Genomic DNA, 22,819 nt, shown 5'->3' with positions numbered 1-22,819 from the left:
TAAGTTGTATTTACAACACTGTTCCAGAACAATTCAACCCAAATATCCAGATGTGTGCAGCGCATTTTATGGAGGACTGTTTCCTGAACCAGTAGCCTAATGCGTCTGTGGCACAAAGGCTGTTTTTGGGCAGTTTCAACTTTGCAAGGACAGTCTGGCGCTTCTGACTCAAAGACTGTAAGTATGTTTTCATATTTAAAGGATTTGCCACTGATGACTGAAACGCGAGTTTTGAGCAGTGTAGAGTAGCGCTTGTTGTTTGTCATTTCTCCGATCACAAATGCAGACATGAGTAACATGTAAAAAGGTAAACATTCAAAATGGAAAGTTTTTATATTTAAAATGCAGTTAACATCACACAACGTTTTCACCATTACGACTGTTTAATAGTTCAATAAACAGTTCAATAAGAAAATACAATAATATTAGGTCACTTACATTTTAGGCGGAAACCAGCCGATTCACTGCTGCTTGATTCCGTGTTCTGAACGAATCGGTTGAGTCAAAGTTTCATTAGCACAGGCATAAACATCTGATGAATCTGCCGTTTGAACGAATCGCTTGAATGAACGACTCAATGACTCACTCATTAAACGCTCACTACTGGCACTGGCGTTTTAATTTCGTTGAAAAGTATCATTTCCACCATCATTTCTTGTTTGTATATTCAAAAATATTTAAAAGAATCTCATAATATTATCTAATGCCGTTGTATTTTTCAGTGGACATTATTTAATTTGATAACGTATAGATAATCACATTATTATAATTTAATTTATAGATCAAATGTAAGAATTTGAAATGAAAGTATTTATGAGATTAGTGGGAAAATGCCCTCTATAAAGGTAAAAACATTTAATTGGATAAATATTGAATAGCCTATATTGAATAAAATGAGAATATTGCTTCAGAATAAATCATATTTGCAAAAAAAACACACACACACACACAGGTTTGTTTTTGTGAAAAGTGGGGACATCCCATAGGCGTAATGGTTTTTCTACTGTACAGACCGTATATTCTATTGCCCTACACCAACCCTACCCCTAAACCTACCCCTCACAGGAAACTTTGTGCTATTTCAGATTTTCAATACACTCCATTCTGTGTGATTTATAAGCGTTTTGAAAAGTGGAGACATGGGGTAATGTCCTGAAAAGTCACCTTCTCCTTGTAATACCTATGTCATACCTCAGTCATTATACAAATTTATGTCCTCATTTGTCACAAAAACGCGCGCGCACACACACACACACACACACACACACACACACACACATATATAGTTCTGTCAGACTCGCGTGCGTGTGCAGATGTGGGGCGGGTTTAAACTCCTCAAAACAAGCAAAGACTCAGTCTGGACTCAGACAGCATCTACACACACTTTGCCTAAGTTGAACATAACCAAACTGGAATAACATTAAGCTCAAGTTTTCTGTTATTCACTTAAGATTCTGAGGACTTCTATTAAGGATGAAGGTTTTTTTCATGATAATTTTTACAAGCCAACTCTTCATATCTCAGGGGCAAGTAAGTAACTTTAAAACAATATAATAAATAAACATAAAGAGAAACTTTATTTCAAATTTTGGGCCTTTTACAAATAATTTGTATTTGCTGTTTTGAATTTTTGTATTATTTATTTATTTTTATTTTTGTTAATGGGCCTATATCATTATACTGTAATGTATTTTACACAGTCTTTAATGTATGTGAATTATTATTTTTTATTATATTATATTATATTATATACTGGTCCTCCAGGGTCTATGTAAAATATTTTTAGTAATAATAAAATAAATATATTAAAAAAATGTATGATTAAGTATATAATAATATTATTAAACATAGAAATATTTATTATTAAATATCATTATTAAACTAAATAATTTAATATTTTATTGTGGTTCTTCAAGGTCTGTTGCTGAATATTTAACATTTTAAATCTAAAATCTAAATCTAAATAATGAATTTACTTTTTTCAGAAAATTATGCTTTTATGCAGACTTTTATATGCAAATTTGAATGTGGTAAAATCAACATCGTGTTAATATATTAATGAGTTTGTAATTAAAAACGAATGCTCTGCTAAGCTCTCTTCATAAACATGCTTCACATTTGCAAACCATCTTTCAGCTCAGTCTGCAGATATGAAATAGTTTTTCACGCTGTGAAACCACTGTGGTGTTTGCCTTTGGTTTTAACACCAGGCTCTTATTTGGCCCCGTCTCCAAAACACAGAGTAGATCTAGTCCAAGACTAGACCAGATTTGCAGGGGACAGACCAAATGACAGTGCAATTTAGCGCTGAAATAGCCTTAAACTTTGTTTGGAAAACTGGACAATGGAATGGACTCTGGATTCTTCTGAAAAAATGAACCTACATGAAAACACTGATTTGTTTTCATTTAAATTAAAACTCATGAATTTAATTTTACTTATTACATTTTAATTATTATTTTTCTTATAATATTTTGTCTTACAGTATAAAATGTCTGATAAAAATTTCTATGGGTAATAATGTTAACTACCTAAAACACCCATGAGTGGTCTAATATATATACAGTGGGTATGGAAAGTATTCAGACCCCCTTAAATTTTTCACTCTTTGTTATATTGCAGCCATTTGCTAAAATCATTTAAGTTAATTTTTTTCCCTCATTAATGTACACACAGCACCCCCATGAGACGTCCTTCCTGCAGAGTCTGCGGAGCCTCCGCAAGAAGCTCAGCCTGTTACAGAACAGCACAGTAAAACACAACAAATCCAACACAGACAAGAAAAGCACAGGTCAGCACCCACAGCCAGACTGGTTTATACAGACAAGAGTAAGACAATGTCAAAAACAGGAGTAAATAACACAAATTCTAATGGAATTGTTCACTAAAAAAATCATTTTTTTCTTAAAATATATTCACTTCCCCATGCTATCCAAGATGTAAATGAGTTTGTTTCTTCATCAGATTTGTAGAAATTTAGCATCACATCACTTGCTCAGCAATGGATGCTCTGCAGTGAATGGGTGCCGTCAGAATGAGAGTCCAAACAGTCCATCTGGAGAAGCCAAAAGAGGCATGTTTCCAACAAATCCATCATTATGTTTTTTGAACTTTAAACCATTGCTTTTGGCCAAAATATGAGTCGATGATCCATAATAACACTTCCTCCAGCGAAAAAGTCCATCTCCTGTTGTGCTCTTACATTAAAATTCACCCACATATTTGTTTAGAGCTGTTTTGGCTTGTAAACAGTGCTTGATTTGTGCAGATTTCTCCCCTGATTCAGATGAGACGACTTTTTCACTGGAGAAAGCAATATTATGGATTATGGACTCGCATTTTAGCTGTAAGCAATGGCTTTAAATTAAAAACGTCCATAATGATTAATTTTTTTTATAGCAAACACAAGCCATTAACTGATGGACTGGAGTGGTGTGGATTATTGTGATGTTTTTATCAGCTGTTTGGACTCTCATTCTGACGGCACCCATTCACTGCAGAGGATTCACTGGTGAGCAAGTGATGCAATGCTACATTTCTCCAAATCTGATGAAGAAACAAACTCATCTACATCTTCAATGGCCTGAGGGTGAGTAGATTTTCCGCAAATTTTAATTTTTGCATGAACTATACCTGTAAACTATGTTATGATAATGATATAAATCAATCTTAACCATTAAATATGTCAGTGTTGTAGTACAGGATGTACTATGCAATATGTAGGAACTGCTTGTGCAGCCTCTTTATTTATTTTTCCCAGGATCAGACTGTCCTCCACCTGAACCGCTGGCTAATGGGCGGGTCCTAGGGAATGTGTTTAAGTTGGACCATCAGGTTCACTTCCTGTGTAGCCCTGGCTTTCAGCTGATGGGGCCAGAAACCAGAGTCTGTCTGGACTCCCAAAACTGGAGTGGAGCTCAACCGTCCTGCAAGTGTATGAGTCTGATACTGTTTTTAACATTACTCTTTAAACCATTATCATCTGTGTCAGGAGAAATATGACTTGCACTAGACTCTGAAATCGTTGTTTAAGCATGTAAGTTTGACAGATGTCTAGACTTTAGGGAGAGTAGCATGGCACAAAACATGACCATTCTCATTTATGTTTCGGACAAGCCATTCTTTATACATTAACATATTTAACTTCATTTCTGTGTAAATAACTCGCAAAACCTCAAGTAAATTTTCACATTCTATTCTATGTAACAATTTATGCCTCGTTCAACAAATTTGTGTGTAAATAGTTCATAAAATAATTTCTAATAAATAAACTGCTGCATTCAGTTCAATTTTTAATGATTTACTCCTCAAGAAATATAAGCTAAACAATGTTAATGTTAAACAATATTTGACCAACCTCTTGCATAGTGTTGCATTTAATTCAGTGTAACAAGCTGCATTCATATTAACAGAACAAACTACGCCTCACTCATAAAACTAGCCAAACAAATCGACACATTTGTGCAAATCCTTTTTAAAACTTCTTGTGTAAACTTGTTGCATTCAGTTTCACATAACTTATGCCTCATTCATGGCATAAGTTATGTGAAAACAATCACAATGAATTCATTGCAACATGTATGCCTCATTAATCAAACGAAAAACAATCTGTGTAATACCTTAAAAAAAGCCTGACATTGATTGTCAAATGTTATTCAGTGTAACAATATGTGCTTAACATTTGAAACACGACCCAAACAAATTCTTGTGTAAATCCTTAAAAAAAAAGTCAAATGTAGTAAGTTTACACATTATTAATTAAATAAAAGATGAAAGAATTTCTGTGTAATTTATTCATTAAACCTATGCATAAATGTGCATAATAACATCTATGTAAGAGTTATTCTTAAAACACAAACTGAGCATTTTTGTGTAAATTCTTCATTAATCCTCTGTAAGTTGTTGCTTCAATTCAGTGCAACTGTTTATTTCTCTTTTAAGAAACACAAATGTGTAAATTCTTTTAGAAATGTTCTTACATGCTCACATGTTGGTTTCACGAACGAAACCCAGTATTGTGTACTGTTGTGATGCTTTGTGTCTATATCTGTTTTTCTCAAACCATGCATAGTAAATTTGTGGAAAGACGTGTTTTAAACGTTTCACCCATATATACAACAGTATGATACTGAATGAACTGTACTTTCCTCAGGATCTCGCTGCCAGTTGTGTCATATCACATATGGGGACTACTCTGACTAAAATCTAAAAGGTCAAAGGTCATTGTATAAGCATGTACTGTTTTCTGTCTTAGTTGTGGACACCACTGTAAACAATGATGCATCCGCCTCTATATCAGCATCATCTTCCTCATCCTCTCATTGTCCTACCTCCATCTCCACCCATGTGAGAGCGTCTCGCTGCATTGAGTTTCTGGACTCCACCCACTGCACCTGTGAGCAGGGCTACAGCATCTCCAGCCACAACAGCACACTCTGCACAGGTGACACTCGCACACGCACACGCACACGCACACACACAGACACAGACACAGACACAGACACAGACACAGACACAGACACACAGGTTTGTTTTTGGGAATTGTGGGGACATTTGATAGGCGTAATGGTTTTTATACAGTACAAATTGTATGTGCTCTTGCTCTACACCAACCCTACACCTAATACCCCTCACAGAAAACTCTGTGTGATTTATAAGCGTTTTGAAAAATGGGGACATGGAGTAATGTCCTCATAAGTCACCTTCTCTTTGTAATACCTATGTCATACCCATGTCATTATACAAATTTGTGTCCTCATATGTCACACACACACACACACACACACACACACACACACACACACACACACACACACACACACACACAGTATTTGTATACTGCAGTACAAGTGTTAAATATCTGTGCAATTATGTGTATTTTTTCATCTATGTCACCCACACACACACACACACACACACACACACACACACACACACACACACACACACACACACAGTATTTGTATACTGCAGTACAAGTGTTAAATATCTGTGCAATTATGTGTATTTTTTCATCATTTAATTATTTCATGACCATTTCCAATTTCAAATTCTTTTTTTTTAAAAATTGCCATTTTCCACCCTCTGTTTGATCATTAGAATTAAACATAGTTTTTAATACTGTACCTTCAATATATATATATATATATATATATACACACACACATACATTATTATGATTGTGTAACCTCACTGAATCTCGAATTAATAACTGTAGGCTGTATTACATTGTAACAATCACAAATGCAAGCCTCTCTGTGATGTCATTTCCTGTTTCCTAGCTTTCTTGTCACATGACAACAACAGGCTTCCTGCTGAACTACTCTCCCTCCCTGAATATGGCAGACAAAACTATTCCAATCATTTAAAAATAAATAAAGTAATAATAATAAAATAATAATACAAAATAAAAAACATGTCAAATAAAGGCATTTTGCCAAACAGAGATGCAAAACGGGAACAATTGAAGCGAGCGAGAGAGAGTAAATGAAAGGCTTCGACTCACTGTAATTGCTCATGAGTTTCTCTCGTAAGTAAATGAGGGCTTTCCGTCTGAACTCCCCCAGCTCTTGCTTTCTGAGGCCTGTAGTGAACCAGTCCAACATGTTTCGCACAGAGACAGACTGCTGCATCAGAAACACCATTTCTGCAGGATTCAATGACCTTTAATAATGCTGTTCCTACAAGTCCTTATAGGAGAAATAAAAACAGACAGAAACGAGCCAATAGTTATTAAATTAGAGCTATAAAATAATATCTTTAATTGCAGACACTGGTATCTTGGCAAATTTGAGCACAGTATGAGACATTAACGCTAAGAAACGTCCTGAAAGACAGTGTGTTAATATGAAGGAATTTTGTGTATTTAGTGGGTTTATTTACAGTGTTTACTTGTATTTTAAATTATGCATTGTACTGTGTTGTATTTTAAGGTTAACGGAAATGATTTTAAACTTAACAGCATAAAATTACCAGTTCCTTTTCTGTTTTTATACAGCATTTTTAGTTACTTGTGAGATTACTGGGGTTGTATTACATTATTACATTGTAACAATCACAAAAATAAATAAATACATAAATAAATAAATAAATAAATAAATAAATAAATAAATAAATAAAAACCTATGCAGAAATGCGCTGCTCAAACCATTAAGACTAAAATAATAAGGGATATTGTTAAAAATAAACTCGTTTCACAGTAACACAGAACCACAAAATTACATTTTCATGATAAGGATATTTATTATTTATTTATTTTTGTCCAGAAAACGTCTTAGGTTACGTATGTAACCATGGTTCCCTGAGAAGGGAACGAGACACTGCGTTCTCTAGGGGTCGCTATGGGGAACGCCTTCAACTTGACCGATGTCTGAAGCATACATCTAAACACGACAATGATATTGGCCGGCGACAGCCTATTACGTCACTACCTTCCGAGGGAACTTTGAACTGGGTCCTCTAGGGGTCGCTATGGGGAACGGTATACCCACGCTGCCATGCTGAGGGAAGTGAATGCCAATACCAAGGCGAGCATTAAGTGCCAACTCAACAAGTCAAAGAAGCTGCCCCTAGGACGTTTGACGGCTGTCAGTGACATTACCCTCTACGGCCAAAGGCTTGAGCCGTGCACCAAACTTACCTGTAAGGGCTGGCTTGTATAAAGCCCGAGCCAAGGGCAAAGCTCAAGCCTGGAATCAAAAATAACCAATTCCTTTAAGGGGATAAGGCCGAGTATCAGGGCTGCTTACAAACCCATATCCTGGCCTGTCAAACAGAGACTACCTCCTGCTCTAAGAACGAGCTACCGAGGATACCCAGGAAATCTTAGTAGTAACACCCTGTCTAGAAAGTGAATATGGACTTAGAATGTGCACAGAGAACTAGCGTGAGCACTTACCATAGATATGGATTTAGAAATACTGTAATGAACCAACAGGGAGACATAGGTTGAGTGGAAAACCGGGGCCTAACCAACTCATAGAAAGGGAACGAGGCTACAGCGGGTAACCCTTAAGGCTGATTTATACTTCTGCGTCGGACCTACGCCGTAGCTTACGCATAGACGCACACTCATATGCTGTAGCCTGACGTGCACCTCTCCAAAAATCTAACAGCGCGTCAATTCTACGCAGACCGCAAGCGCTGTGATTGGTCTGCAAGAACCCCTCCCTCCATATGTACTTGAGTTTTGTGTGTGTTTATGTACACTTTAATATATTTTAATGTTACACCTTCTAATATAAAATAAAACAAAGCAAAGAACAAGTGTCTTATCATTTATTATACTACATAGCATTATACATCAGTAGTTGTCCGCAACAAACAATGTTGATCTGCCATGGTACAAGTCCTTGTGCAGACTGAAAGTATGCCATCATCTCCTGGTCCGTTGTTGTCTCCTTTTTGTAGTTTTAAATAATGATTTAATGACTTTATATTTATTTGCCGCCGTCACGGCTATAATGCTTCTCCGACGAGCCGCTTCTTCTTCGGCTTTTGCCGTGGTACTGTGGGTTACACCAGCAACATGCCCGTGGACACTGCTGTCTAGCGGTTTGCATGTGTACTGCACGTTGATGCAGACAACGACGCAGAAGTATAAATGAAAACTGACACATAGCCTACAGCGTAGGTCTGACGCAGAAGTATAAATCAGCCTTTACCATACAGGATTTTAGAAAGTGCGCAAATTTCCTAGTTTGCACACTTACCACAATGTGGATTTTAGAAAGTGCACAGAAGCTGAGCATGTGCACTTACCATAGCATGGATTTAGAAACACTGTTACTAAAGGGTAACCAAGAACCTGTCCACCTCAAACTGGGAGCAGCGTGCTCATAGGTGATCCCCTAAGTGAGGGGAGCACTGCTAAGCTCGACCAACAAAAAGAGCAGCCTAACAGGAAGGCCGAAGGAGGCCTAACAACCTGAGACTGCTGCTCAATGGCTCCAAAAACGTAGGACCTGCTTTTCCTGCTTTTCCTCAGTTGGGAGAGGCATGCTCAAAGGTAACCCTCTAAGATGAGGGGAGCACAGCTAGGCTTGACCAAATAGGGGCAACTAATAAGGGAGGCAGAAAGCATCCAAACTACCTGATGTCGCTGTCACAGAGCTCAAAGAGCGGAGTGCTCGACCCTTAGCTAAGCACTAAGCTCAACCATACCAGTATCATCAGAGATACATCAGAAGAGTGAGGCCCAAGTAAGGATCCGGGGCCTGAGACAACTCAGAGAAAGGGGACGAGGCAGCATCACGTCACCCTTACCACAAAAGATTTTAGAAAGGTGCACAAAGGCCCAGCGTGCCATGATTATGGAATTTAAGGAAGTGCACAGAGAACAAGCATGTGAACTTGACATGACAAAGACTAGGCTCTAAGCAGAAGAACAACCAACTCCGGGATCGGAAGAGACACATAGAAGCTCAACTGGGAGCGATATTCTTAAAAACGACCCTCGAAAGATGGGAGCACTGCCAGGCTCAACCATCACTAGAGGGGCAGAAGGCCCAGCTCTCCAAGATTCTCTACTCTCCGCAGAGAGGAGAAACAAACGTTCCATTCCGGTTGGAATGACCCTCCCGCAGTGAGGGGAGCACCATGCTCCGAACGCACCAACAGGGAGAGCTGCAGGCTCCTTGCCATAGAAAAGATAGACCAAGGAGGCCACAAAAAAGGACTAGCTACTTGATGTGATCACCTGTTGGAATTACGAGAGCAGCGCTCCCGGCCCTCAGGCTAAGGCAAGTCCTCAGATTCAACCCAAGCTCAGGCCTAAGCCCCTCAGGGCAAGACCGAGCAGCCCAGGGAGACAGTGCCTCCAAATGAGCTCAACCTGGGAGAAAAAACCTCAAAGGCCCGCAGGTTTTTTTGATATATATACAACTAACAACAAAAAAATCCTAAAATAATAAATAGAATACCCCATAACAGCAGCATTTCCAGCAGTATCCAACATTTCTCAATCATGATCTTACTCAGCTAAATGTGACAATTAGCTTAACAGCTGTATTCCTTGTTTGCTAGCTACCTATGCACATACAGCATACATTAAAAATGTTTTCGATAATTCCGCTGGAAATGCAGAAATAAGCCGTAATTTTGTTTTATTTTTAACTCTTTGGTAGATACATTTATAATTTCTATTACATTACTACTACTACTTTTACTACTAATAAAACAGATCTCTGGGGGCCCCAAAAGTGCGTGAGCCCTTAGAATCGTCCTAACTTTCCCCCCCTTAGCGGCGCCCCTGAACACCAACGACAAACGAGAATGTCAGCCAATGGTCAAGTAAATGTATTTTTAAAATGCTAAATTATTCAGTGTGTGATCATGTATGAAATGAGACAGAACAGAAATGGATTAATATCGCATGGTAGGTTTGATGTATGATTAATGAATTTAATTTCTGAACAGATTTCAGATGCAGATGCCACTGTAGTTGTAGAATGACCCAAATGTGATTGAGCGCCGCATGTGTGTGTGTGTTTGTGTCTGTGTGTGTGTGTTTCAGACATTGACGAATGCGAGCTCTTCCGTCGAACTCGTCCTGGCCGTCTGTGTTTGCACACCTGTGTGAATACGGCTGGAAGTTTCCACTGCGAGTGTCCCGCCGGTTACAGCTTGGGCCGTGATAGCAGGAGCTGCCATGGTCCGTTCATTATCAAACCTTCATTATGACCTGCTGGTTTGTCAAAGTTCTGTAGAACCATCTCAAACAAACAAGAGAAGGTCTGTTTTAAATCCAGTGAGCAGCCTTCCTGTCTGCTTCCACAGGCACCTGTCTTCTAGGGCAGCATCCTAATCGCAGCGTTCCTCACTGGTGATCGGATAATGGAACGCTCTTCATAAGCAGCAGTTTCACTCAACGCTCAAACAGCAATCTTTACATGAAACACAGGGAACATGAAACAGTAGAGCGCAACAGTAGGCAAAAATCCCATTTTCCATACAGATATGTTTTTAGCAGTAACGTATAAAAATAATGTAAATGCTAGATTTCCTGTGGAAACTCCACTAGCCAAGATCCTGAAGAGAGATCCACCAATCAGAGAAGATGCTGCTAGCATGGAAGCCAAAACCATAGCAAAATAATAGTTGAGTGAGTCGCCCTACACTTTCAAACTACTTATAAAAAATATACTGTTTTTATACTTTGCCATTTTATATAGTTTTATATTACGCTTTGATTATTTTAGGCAGAAAAAAAGAAGTCTAGTCACTATTATGCTCAATAAAGTGCTGGTTAACTGATTATATGTCATTTGGATTATGTAATCAGATTCCAAAAATTAAGTACTAATTATATGATTAGTTATTATTGTGATATATTATATTATTATATTATATTACATTTTAAAATCCCCATAATCAGATTACAGTTACTTTTTACGGATTACATGTTATTTACACAATGGCACTTAAATTATTCCTAACTTATTGATTCAGCTAATTCTTCCTTTTTCCTATGAAATGTCCTTTATAAATTAACTTTGTACTTATAGCCTGTACGTTTGGACAGTATTCCAGTTTTTGTGTAATTGTACATGCCATCCACTAGTCAGGAGGCTGTGATTACACAGAAAATGGACAAATTTGAATTAGTATTTGAACTCAATGGGTCATTTAATCACGCATTACTGTTTCTTTGGAAGCTCTTTGTCTTAAACTGCTCATTTAATTTACAGTTAATTTAAATTAATTTACAGTTTAATCCACACATGCATGCCAAACTCCAACATATTTGCACAGTTCACAGTTCTCGGATGTCGGTTAATGGTCACACTGACAATTGTTTGTTTCATTCTGATTTGACATTTCTATGATTTTATTAATTATTAGCTTTTCATCAACACCCTATTTTCCCCATGAACCTCAGTTTGGGAAACCCTGCTGTAATGTAATGTTTAATGCATTTCATGATATCATTAGGGGGGGGGGGGGGGGTACACAATGGTACACAGTCCCATTCAAGTCTATGTGACAAACAATTTTGGTTAAAAGTAACTTAAAAGTAATCCAAAAAGTAGTCAGACTACATTACCTAATATGTGTAATCCAGATTACTACAATTTTCGCCATGTAATTTGGAATCAGTAATAGACTAGAAATAGAATTTGTAAATAATCTACCAGCACTGTTAGCATGTTGGTAAGATAATTGCACAATAATTAAAACATTTTTAATTTACTTGCAACATGTCTGCAATCTTTTTTTTTTCTTTTTTCGCTGAGCTCCTTGCAAGGAACTTGGGGAATACAATGCTGCCTTAGATTTAGCCCATGAGAAGGTCCCTACGATGATTTAAAATGCTGTTTTGGTTGGTGGTTCACTAGGTTTTGGAACAAAGCGTGACTTTCCAAGATATAAGCCAATTATCTTCAAAAATGGGAAAATTAAGTCTATATTTATTAGGCTGTGACACACCAAGCTGATGGTCGGGCTGTCTATGAGCGTCTGTCTGTCTGCTCTGCTCTGTTTTTGCGGTGTGTTCTGCACCATTGTCACTAATCAGACCCCGTCGGAGGCTTCATCGCCGACTGAGCATGTTGAATCGGCGTTGGGTATTCGGTAAGATACATCATTCTGATTGGCTGTTCTGAACCATTGGCCCAGACGGATGGACGCGGTGACAACATAGTCAGCTTTCGTCACTGCTAGTTCTTTGATGTCCGTTTGGTGTGTCACAGCCTTAAAATGAACTAACATAAATATTTGATTTTCAAAAACACACCGATTTAATGCTCTTACCATGTGCTTTCTGTAGACATTGACGAGTGTGCGAGAGCGACCCATAACTGCAGTAGTGAGCAGGTGTGTGTGAATACATACGGAGGTCATCGCTGTGTGGAGGTGGACTGCCCTCGCATCCGGAACGCCACGTACATCAAAACCTCTCCGCTGTGAGTCACGCCACTGCCCTTAATCACTTGCATTAATGTGTATCTCAGAAAATTCCACCTTCAAATTCAGCAGGCAAGCTCCTACTTCCTGGGCCAATCTGAAAAACAATTTATGGAAGTTTGCAAAAAAGAATCCCATCTGTCAGTTAATTTAAAGGCTGCATAAAGACCGAAACAATCTACATGTGAACACAAACTCTTTTAGCTATGCTAGCTCAATGACAGATTTCGTAGCACAACTCAAACTGGTGTAGCTAAAAGGGTTTGCGTTTATGAACATGTTTATAACGCAACACAGGTATGTTGCGTTACTAGCATTGGTCATGATTGTAGGGGTCGCTATCATGAACATTAGCATAAAATGTCTACGGCTGTGTCCGAAATCGCCCCCTATACCCTTAAATAGGGCACTATTTGAGGGAACGGCCATTTTTAGTGGTGTCCGAAACCATAGTGGACGTTCTCGAGTGCACTCATTCAATCCCACAATGCACTGCAAAAACGAGTGTACAACTGGTGCACGCTCAACGGCTAGAGAATGCCCATAATGCACCGTGAGAGTCACGCGCCGAATGAATTCCCGCATCTCGCCAGAAGATGGCGCCCACAGCTGAATAATCAATCCGTTCATTTTTACAAAGCGCTCATCCATGGTGTACAGCATAATGTACAACACGGGTATAAATTCATTGTAAATTGATTATTAAATTGTTTGATTAGGGTTTATACATAATTTCCGTGACAGAGTTCAAGATAAATCATTTAATCTTACTACTGGAGCTGCTAGTTTGCTAGTTTCAAATAATTAATAAACAGCAAGCACAAACTATGCAAAAGCGGCATTCCTTCTGGTGCACTCAGTGTCCGAATTCACTACTCGTTTTCATTCACTCCTTCTAGTGAACTGAATTAGTGACCTAATGTAGGGAATAGTGAATGAGGGTATAGGGGGCAATTTCGGACACAGCCTACTTCTTATTTTAGCTAGCTCAATTTCATTTGCATTCAGACAGAGTTCAAAAGTTGATATACTTGTTTATAACACTACATGGGTGCGTTGCTGCTATTGTGAACATTAGCATAAAAATACTGGTGTGTTACCCCAAAACAGCTAAAGCCCAAAGTATACTTGAGTTGACGCAAAAGCTTTGATTTGATGTGTGCACAAACATTTACGCTTGACACATGCGCACTAGAAAGATTGTATCCTTGTTCAGAGTCTGCGCACTTTCTCTCCAGAAGTTATCACCGATAAAATGTCTTTGTGTGCATTTAAACTAGAGTTGCGTGAATCTCTTGAGGGCCGTTTACGCACAGGTAGTGGAATGGGGAAAAATGTCAAGGCCTAGAGACACGTTTTTTAAAAGTTTAACTTATTTTATCTTAAGCTCTGCGTTTTTAAAGATGCACGACACCAGCACAACAGTCAAACATGTCCATTTAGCAGATGTTTATATAGAAAACCAATGGAAAAGTAGTGCAATGGAATAGTAGTTTGTCTTAGTTCGGTCTCATCTGCTTCTTTTTTGACTGCGAAACAAGGGCCAAGGGCCAAGCGTTGCCACCTTGTGGACAAACTAATTAGTATGCCTGAGTGCAAACTATGTCAAAGATTAAATTTACGTCGCACACTAATGATGCACAAATAACGAAGTGCACTTGCAATGTGTCGACCAAATATTCTGTTACCATGTTTGCATAGATCATGTTTCTAGTCTGCGACAAGGGGCTTTTTTCCTCCAGAGTTATAATTATTGTCACATTTGCTCCAAAACCAAATTTCTGAGTTACTGCTCTGTGCAGATGGACTTGCTATAATCCCAGGACATAATTTCAGGTTAACGTTTGGTCTGGCATTCCAGCGTCTCTCTCTGGTTTCTCTTCCATCCAGGCGTTGCGACCGTAACCCTTGCATCCAAGGAGACAACGCCTGTTTCCAGGCCCCGGTCTCCATTAACTTCCACTTCATGTCCGTGGTGTCCAATATGTCCACACCCACCGTCCTCTTCCGTTTGTCTGCGGCTCGCATCCTGGGCGACACTCTGCGCTTCGGCCTGCTGGGGAACCGGGGAGTCCAGCACTTCAGCGTCCAGCGCTCGGGCAGACTGACGGGGCAGCTGGTGCTGGTGAACGCTGTTCAGGGTCCCGCCACGCTAGAGCTCGATATAGAAATGAGCGAGATGGAAAGAAGGGTGCTGCTCGGGCGATACGTCACGAAAGTCACTCTCTTTGTGTCGCCGTATAACTTTTGAGAAGCAGGAGACAGATGATGGACTGATATTGGGAAATCATTTACAGGTGAGATATTGGGGACTGGGCCTGCGTGCCAATTTACGAGGACAAAAGAAAACCTATGTATGGTCCAAGTAATTTAGTTCCTCAGAATATAAAAAATGCATTAATTTCTTCCATTTGGACTAAAGTGTTTATGCATTGTTGTAGTTATTAACAATATGACATGTAATTTTGATATGTGAAAAAAAAATCCATTCATTTAAAGGAATTTAAAGACATTCTGGGACAAATAAGGATGTCAAAGACAATAAAAAAAAAGAAATCTTTTAAAATTTAGTTTGAAATGTGTCCGTTTTTTTTTAAATTAAGCTTTGTATTCAAGCCGGTTTAATGGGTTTTAAAAAACATAAAATTTTCGAGGAAAAGATTAAATTTAATGACTTTAAAATTGTCATGTGGTGTAATTATCAAGTAAGTTCTTAAACATTGTCAAAAAAAATATTATTTTTTTTTAATAAGAATTATCATTAAAACAATGAAAGTTTTTTTACCTTGAAATAAATGTTTCTTCTTAAATGTCGAATGGTCATTGATTTATTTCCCAAATATTCTGTTCTGGGACTATATAAGTTCGGTCAGTGAAAATTACGAAATTCCCCCGAAAGTGTGGATTGCTTTATGGCAGCAACAAACGCACCAGTGTCCCAACACTATCAGTGCTAAATAGTATTTGAAATTAGAATCAGTGTCTCAAATCATAGTATGTTGAAATGAGCATCTCAAAGGTCCTCAGCTGGTTTACTATTTCTGCTGGAAATTTAAGATCCATGCACACTCTAACGGCTAACATTACCCACAACCCACTGCACGTTAGATGAGGATTTGAATAGAACTACAAATGCAACTAAAAAACTACAAACATGGCAAACATGTGAACGATGGTTGAGTAGAGAAAAGGGTTTGTATAATTAACAATCAGTATCTAACCTGATGAGAACATGTTTATTCAATGTTATTCTCTTTATTTTTCATCTGCAACAACACTGCAACTTTTCTAAAAAAATATGTTTGGCCGTTAACTCTTAAATGCATTATTATGCAAACACAGAGTAGAGCTCATGGCGTAAAAGACATGCGACTGGCAGATCAGCATGCCTCTTAATTTCTCTTGAAATGAAATGTGGATGATGTTAACGGACAAGAGTATTGACAGGCCATTTTAAACTGTGACAGGATGCACATCAAGTAAAGATGCAGTTATGACAAAATAGTATATCCCAAATCTTGCCTACACTCTAAAAAATGCTGGGTTGTTTCAACCCAATTTTGGGTCAAATATGGACTAACCCACCTGTTGGGTTAAATTTTGGTTACATTTTTAATTAACCTTTTAACCCAACAAGTGGGTTAGTCCATATTTGACCCAAAATTGGGTTGAAACAACCCAACATTTTTTAGAGTGTACTATTCGATAAATACCTCAAGTAGCATTATAATTTTTTACATCATCTCACAACAGAGGCAGATGTGGCTCCACTGAAGTACAAACAGAAAAGTGGAATTTGTCACAAAATAGTGGGAATGTGGCACCCCAGTGTCATTGTGGCCACACAAGATGATCCAGACCTCCTCTCTACACTCTTGACCTTTACTTGTGTAAAGAGGCGGCTATATAAAGACACTCGCACACAGACGGCAAAGATTCCCAAACCTGAACCATTAACAAGCTTAAACAGGACAAAACACAGCAGATACAAACTATCAGATCAATTTTATTAACAACGGTCCAATTCAACTCGTACAGAAGAAAACATGAGAACGAGAAAAGAAAAGCGCAGTTATTGTGTTATATCTGTATAGTACACAGTTTAATCAGATGCGAGGAAAAATACTTTTCATAATAAATTTGTACACAGAAAGTAAATACAAAAACAATGAATCAATTCGTCATTTATCCTTTGATCATTTTTATGTCATATATCAGTTTGACAGACAGGAAGCGTGATTGGGAGCAGATGACACATGCACATGTAAGGAGTTTTTCAGTGCTAGTTTAACTCATTCAGAAATAATGTGAAAACACCTGCACTCAGCCGTCGACAGCCATATACCATGATAATAATGCGATTCAATAATTGATTCAAACTACTCACAGAGGAATATGAAACATTCAGAACGGCCCGGTCCGAGACTTTAAAAAACCAATCCAATCAAAATTAAACAAACTTATTTTAATTATCTGACCAAGCCAATCAAACGCAATTACATTTACATTTTTAATTATTAATTTTTTTGACCAAGCCAATCAAAAAACCAAAAAATTAAGTATCTGACCAAGCCAAAGAAATACAAATATGAATCATTTAATTTTTGATCGGCTTGTTCAGATACATACAGACACGCACACAAAATAAATAAATAAAAATAATTTCACTTAAAAGACAATTAAGCCTATTTTATAATCTTTTAAATCTTATTTTAGGGTATTTTAGGAAATAAGAAGCAGACACACATTTATAAATGAAATATAATGTGGCAACCAACACTAGATCTCTGGATACCAAGCCATTCAATTCTATTGCCGAGTCCAAACCGACAATGGTTTCAAACTCGTCAGACCCTGTGAATGAAATATGGTACTAATATATACAAACACCACAGTTTAAGTGATTTGTATCAATATATACACCTCCTTCAATGCATAAAAGAAATGATTTACAGGTAGACGAAGGACCTTATTTCGCCGCTGATAAATGAACAACAGAATTCGGAAGTGGAGGGAAGAGGTTTAACCGCTTTGAATGAAAACGTAAAATATTTGGCTGAAATCAGTTTCTTCATCTTTGCAGGAAACCCAGATCACGGTCATGAACTAAAGCTTTTATAAGCAGGAATATAAGCATTGAAAGCACATGAAGCTTAAAGGCCATTAGTGCAAGAATTCCCCAACATGGATACATTCAATATCATGGCCTGGAAATAATAAAGCAAAAATGCATGCTGAAGCATATTAAAGCACAAGCCGTGTGATTTGAATAAGTGTCTATTTTTGTTGGTATCCTTTCCTGTCCTTGCTTAAAGGGATAGTTCACCCAAAAATGAAAATTTGATGTTTATCTGCTTACCCCGAGGGCATCCAAGATGTAGGTGACTTTGTTTCTTCAGTAGAACACAAATTATGATTGTTTTACTTTAACCGTTGCAGTCTATCAGTCGTATAATGGATGGCAATGGTAACAAAATCTATGAGTGTAAAAAAAACATGCACAGACAAATCCAAATTAAACCCTGCGGCTCGTGACGACACATTGATGTCCTAAGAAACGAAACAAAAGGTTTGTGCCAGAAACCGAACAGTATTTATATAACTTTGTACCTCTAATACACCACTATGTCCAACTGTCTTTGAGCATGCGCACGACATCCGGTGTGTGAGGCGTGTACGTGCTCTGGCGTAGTTTTAAGTTAAAAATTAGTTAAAATTAAAAATCATCATATGTGTTCTACTGAATAAACAAAGTCACCTACATCTTGGATGCCCTGGGGGTAAGCAGATAAACATCACATTTTCATTTTTGGGTGAACTATCCCTTTAAGGGTGCAACCCATAGGAGACCGAGTTTTCTGCAAAGCTAAGGCAGAGTTTGTGTCATTCACAATCCTCTATTAAAATGATACAGCTATTTACAGTATGTATGGTTTCCAACAGCATTATGACATGAATTCAGATTATTAAAGCACAGCTTGAATGCACAAACACTAGAACCAAAGTCAACTTTAATGTCATTTTGTACAAAAGCATACAAATATAACAATAATACAAAAGCCAAATTAATGATGATGCACAGGGACTGTAACATTACAGCTCTATTACGCTTTTAATAGTAAACCATCACTTAAGAGAGTGAACTTTAGTGTGAAGGGGGACAAAATATGGGGGTTTATGCATTAAAGCCTTCGGCGTTAAGAATTAAGAAGCTAAAAATCCAGTTAAACAGCAATTTAGTCCTCAATTACGAGAAAAACTCTGGTTCATAATGCATCACGACTCAATCTAAGAAAAATTAAACCTAGAAATGGCGGAAACTGTGGCGATTATGGACGGTACTGAGCTTAAAATGTTTTAAAACCACAAAAGAGATGGACCGACTGTGAAGGAAGCTTATTTCAAAAATGTGTACCAAACACAGTGTTTAAAACCGATAATTCCCCTAAAACCGTCCATACGATGTCTGGTAACCCAATGATATACGAGCAAGGCATTCAGAGAATAACAGTGTAAAATAAAATTACATCTCTGATGTGGGTGAATCGTCAAAAACGTGAATTCGGTTCACATGTGACTTTCTGTACGGATGTTTTAAGCTAACAGAACGGTTTGTTATTATGGCACTACGAAAACACGAATCGAACGACTCATTCAAAGCTCAGACGAGACGCACCCAAACCACAGTGTCATAAACTGCATCGATAACAGCAGGTAAACAGCTTGACGTTTCAATGCAGCCATCGAGTCAATACAGACTCGCAGTCCAGAATCAAGTCGCCCTTAGATTTGCAATTTCGGATATTTATCGTCCATTTTCGAAGTCTTGTGGCTCAATTAAGACCAGTTCAAAAGCATCGGGCGGTGACGTGCGAGACTTTAACGATGGAGAACCCCTTCCCTTAACAAAATCAACCAACCAAATGACAGAAAAACACATTTATAACCCCTTACTGCAAAGAAAGATGTTCCCAGTGACATGAAGAAAAATCAAAAAGAAGCCCCATGATAAAATCAGACACACAAACCAAACACAAATTCTCTCACTCGGACGGGCAAAAAGGCACAGACACACATTCGTTCAATCGCTCTAACTTTGTCAAAACGCACAACGTCTTCCTAAAACATGGACGTCAAATATTGCGACACCATCCCTGCAAACGAAAGGAAAACAAAAAGCCAAACCTCCCGCACTCCAAAACATCAACAATAAATTAAAACATTTAGCTGGAAAGCAAAACCAAGTCTTTGAGATGTTAGTTGAAGAAAGCTGATTGGTGTCATCTGGCGCGCCGTGATGTCGGCGTTCGAAAGCGCACAGCAGGCAGGTTTGCTCAGAGAAGCAGGCGATGTTGTAGGACAAGCACAGTCAGGGAAAAATAAAAATAGAGTGTGTGTAGCAATTAAAACGGGGTCCCAATGTGGCCGTCGGTGGTACCACAAAAATGCACACACAGCACGAGTCTGAACACCCCGCCCCCCTCCGTCAAGTTTGCGTTTCCAACCCCAGTGTCCTTCCCCGGCCAAGAACGGAGAATGGCATGTGGGGCGCGATGGGCTTTTTGCCCTGCAGGGGGAGTTGAATGGCACTTCCCCTGCCCTGCACCCCCCTCTCTACCTGTCCTTCAACTCCTGCGTCACGCGCTTGGTGATGCGGCCGCACAGCAGACCCATGAGGAACAGCAGGACCACGCACATCGCCAGCATGCTCAGGATGTAGTTCTTGGCAGGAGACGTGAAAACCTGCCCGGCCAGATCCGAGAAACCTTCTGCTGGCGCCACCTATTGCCAACAGAGAAACAATATGAACTTGTGCTTGTAAAAATTCACCGATTCCATCACCAGCAACTTGCATTGCTCATACTTTATCAGCTTTACAAGTACACAAATGGCAACACTAAATATAGTTAATTTTAAACTACCGTATTGACCCGAATATAAGACGATGTTTTTTTCTTGGAAATACATCTGAAAAAATGTGGTCGTCTTATTTTCAGGGTCTAGACTTTGACATGTCAATAATACACCCACAACAATAGGTGGCGCCAAATACGCATAAAACGAGTGTGCCATGAAATACGTAATGTAATGCGTGTTGTAAAGATCGCGAGTAAAAACAAAAGAAAGAAAACCTTACAGCTGCATGAGTCGTGACTGTCACGTTGGGACCAAACTCCCTTTGTGATTTTAAAACTTAAGACAGTACCCAGATTTGAAGTCTACAGTAAGATTTAACTTCTACTGTTAATAAGATTTTGGTTGGCTACTATTAGATGGATAGCCTAAATGTCCTAATCCAGAGAGGCTACCCATTTGAACGAAAAGCAAGCAATCATATGGTTTTATTGAACAAAAGTAATAAAATACATAATGCATTATAAACAATAGAGCTAATGTACTTTACGCATAGTAACAAATGCTTGCAGAGGTGCCAACGGCCTGACGATTGTTTTTACACTTACTGCTATAAGGAGCTTTCTCAGGCTTATGTGCATTCACAGCGATCATGGGTACGAACCTGGTCTGCGTATTTGAGTTTGAGGCAGGAGATGACCTGCCCCTCCAGCTCGTTGTCGTCTTTGGCATTGTTTAGAATGCCCTGGCAGAACTTCGGTATGTCCGCTTTGCAAGCCTTCCTCAGCACAGGGTTCAGACGATAGTCTAGAATGGAGGGAAAAGCATCAAACTTTATTGATGGAAAGAGGTTTTTTGATTTATTTGCTGCTTTAGAACCTCAGGGACTTCACACGAATAGGGAACTCGTATCTCATTACTTTTTATAGCAATGATGACACACAAATGTAAATTGTAACACCCTCAAACGAAGTATGGTGGGAAGACATTACAATTTCATTGCGGTTTCTTGATTTTTACAGAACAAGTAGCACTCACTTCAATGGTCAAACGCAGCCATTCACACCTTTTATTGATGTTCTTGTAAGAAAAATGATGGAGCTAATATTTCCTTTTAATTTATTGTAAATACAATTTATTAATAACTACAAAACAGCATTTGGTCTCAAACGGTTTAGCCCCTGCTGAGAGAAAATTTAATTTAGGCAAAGCCTACAACCCTGTTGCAACTCCGTTACCCATTTTAGCTAAATTGAGTATCTCTGAAAATGATTTATATTGATTTAATGGTTATTAGTCGAAAATAAAATAAAGGTGTTACTGAAAAAATTATGCATGTGTGCATATTTATATATACATAAATATACAGATATTATGTAAAATTAAAAAAATATATTTTGGATGCGATTAATCACAATTAATCATTTTACTTTCATTTGAATTTTTTTGTGTAACAGGGTTGAAAAAAAATATTTTAAATGAACAACAAACCAACATTTCGTCTCAAACTAGTTTGGCCCTGCTAGAGAACATGTCATTTAGCAAAACTTACAATTCTGTTAATTGCAACTCTGTTACTCAATTCAGCAGTTTTTTTTAAATATTGAATTATTTCACATTTATTTAATGGTTATTAGTAGAACAAAAGTTACTATAAAATGTTTATTGCTAGGCTTTTAAATGGTATTAAGACCTTTTCCAAATTTTTGAAACAGGGTTGAAAAGAACAAAACAAAAAACAAATTAACAGTCTCAAACTAGTAAGTCCATACAATAAAAGCATATTTTAAGTAAAACCTACAACCCTGTTACTTAAACTCAGCTACCCATTTCAGAATAATTTAATATTTTTTAAAAGGTCCATTTTTTTATGTATTAAATTAATAGAAAATGAAAAAAAAAGGGTATTAGAAAAACGTTTGATATTAAAATGATTCATAGCTACATCATTACTGTTGTTGCTAGGTTTTTAAACAGTATTACGACATCTTAATTTTTAGTAACGGGGTTGAAAAAACAAAAAAACTATAGGCAAACCAGCTCATTAAATAATTACATAGTT

At 38.0% G+C, this 22,819-nt stretch overlaps 1 protein-coding gene across 1 annotated transcript; it reads left to right on the top strand.

The window, feature by feature from the left end:
• The first annotated feature begins 2,664 nt into the window (after window positions 1-2,664).
• On the top strand, window positions 2,665-15,256 carry LOC107572226 (fibulin-7-like). The gene is made up of 6 exons (XM_016258656.1): window positions 2,665-2,791; window positions 3,761-3,932; window positions 5,220-5,443; window positions 10,514-10,651; window positions 12,767-12,902; window positions 14,794-15,256. Exons 1-6 carry the CDS (start codon window positions 2,665-2,667, stop codon window positions 15,152-15,154), a joined length of 1,158 nt encoding a protein of 385 aa, XP_016114142.1. The 3' UTR covers window positions 15,155-15,256.
• Window positions 15,257-22,819: the final 7,563 nt, after the last annotated feature.

The sequence above is a fragment of the Sinocyclocheilus grahami genome, unplaced genomic scaffold, assembly GCF_001515645.1.
Source record: "Sinocyclocheilus grahami isolate Dianchi unplaced genomic scaffold, SAMN03320097.WGS_v1.1 scaffold1720.1, whole genome shotgun sequence".
In the NCBI taxonomy this organism is placed as follows: Eukaryota; Metazoa; Chordata; class Actinopteri; order Cypriniformes; family Cyprinidae; genus Sinocyclocheilus; species Sinocyclocheilus grahami.
This window is presented reverse-complemented; position numbering and strand designations above follow the sequence as displayed.

Excerpts from the sequence above, each read along its gene's own strand:
- LOC107572226 (XM_016258656.1), top strand. The coding sequence starts at position 2,665 with ATGTACACACAGCACCCCCATGAGACGTCCTTCCTGCAGAGTCTGCGG. Across the intron at positions 3,933-5,219 it reads GGAGCTCAACCGTCCTGCAA|GTCATTGTATAAGCATGTAC; the intron begins GTGTATGAGTCT and ends AAAAGGTCAAAG. Across the intron at positions 12,903-14,793 it reads TACATCAAAACCTCTCCGCT|GCGTTGCGACCGTAACCCTT; the intron begins GTGAGTCACGCC and ends TCTTCCATCCAG.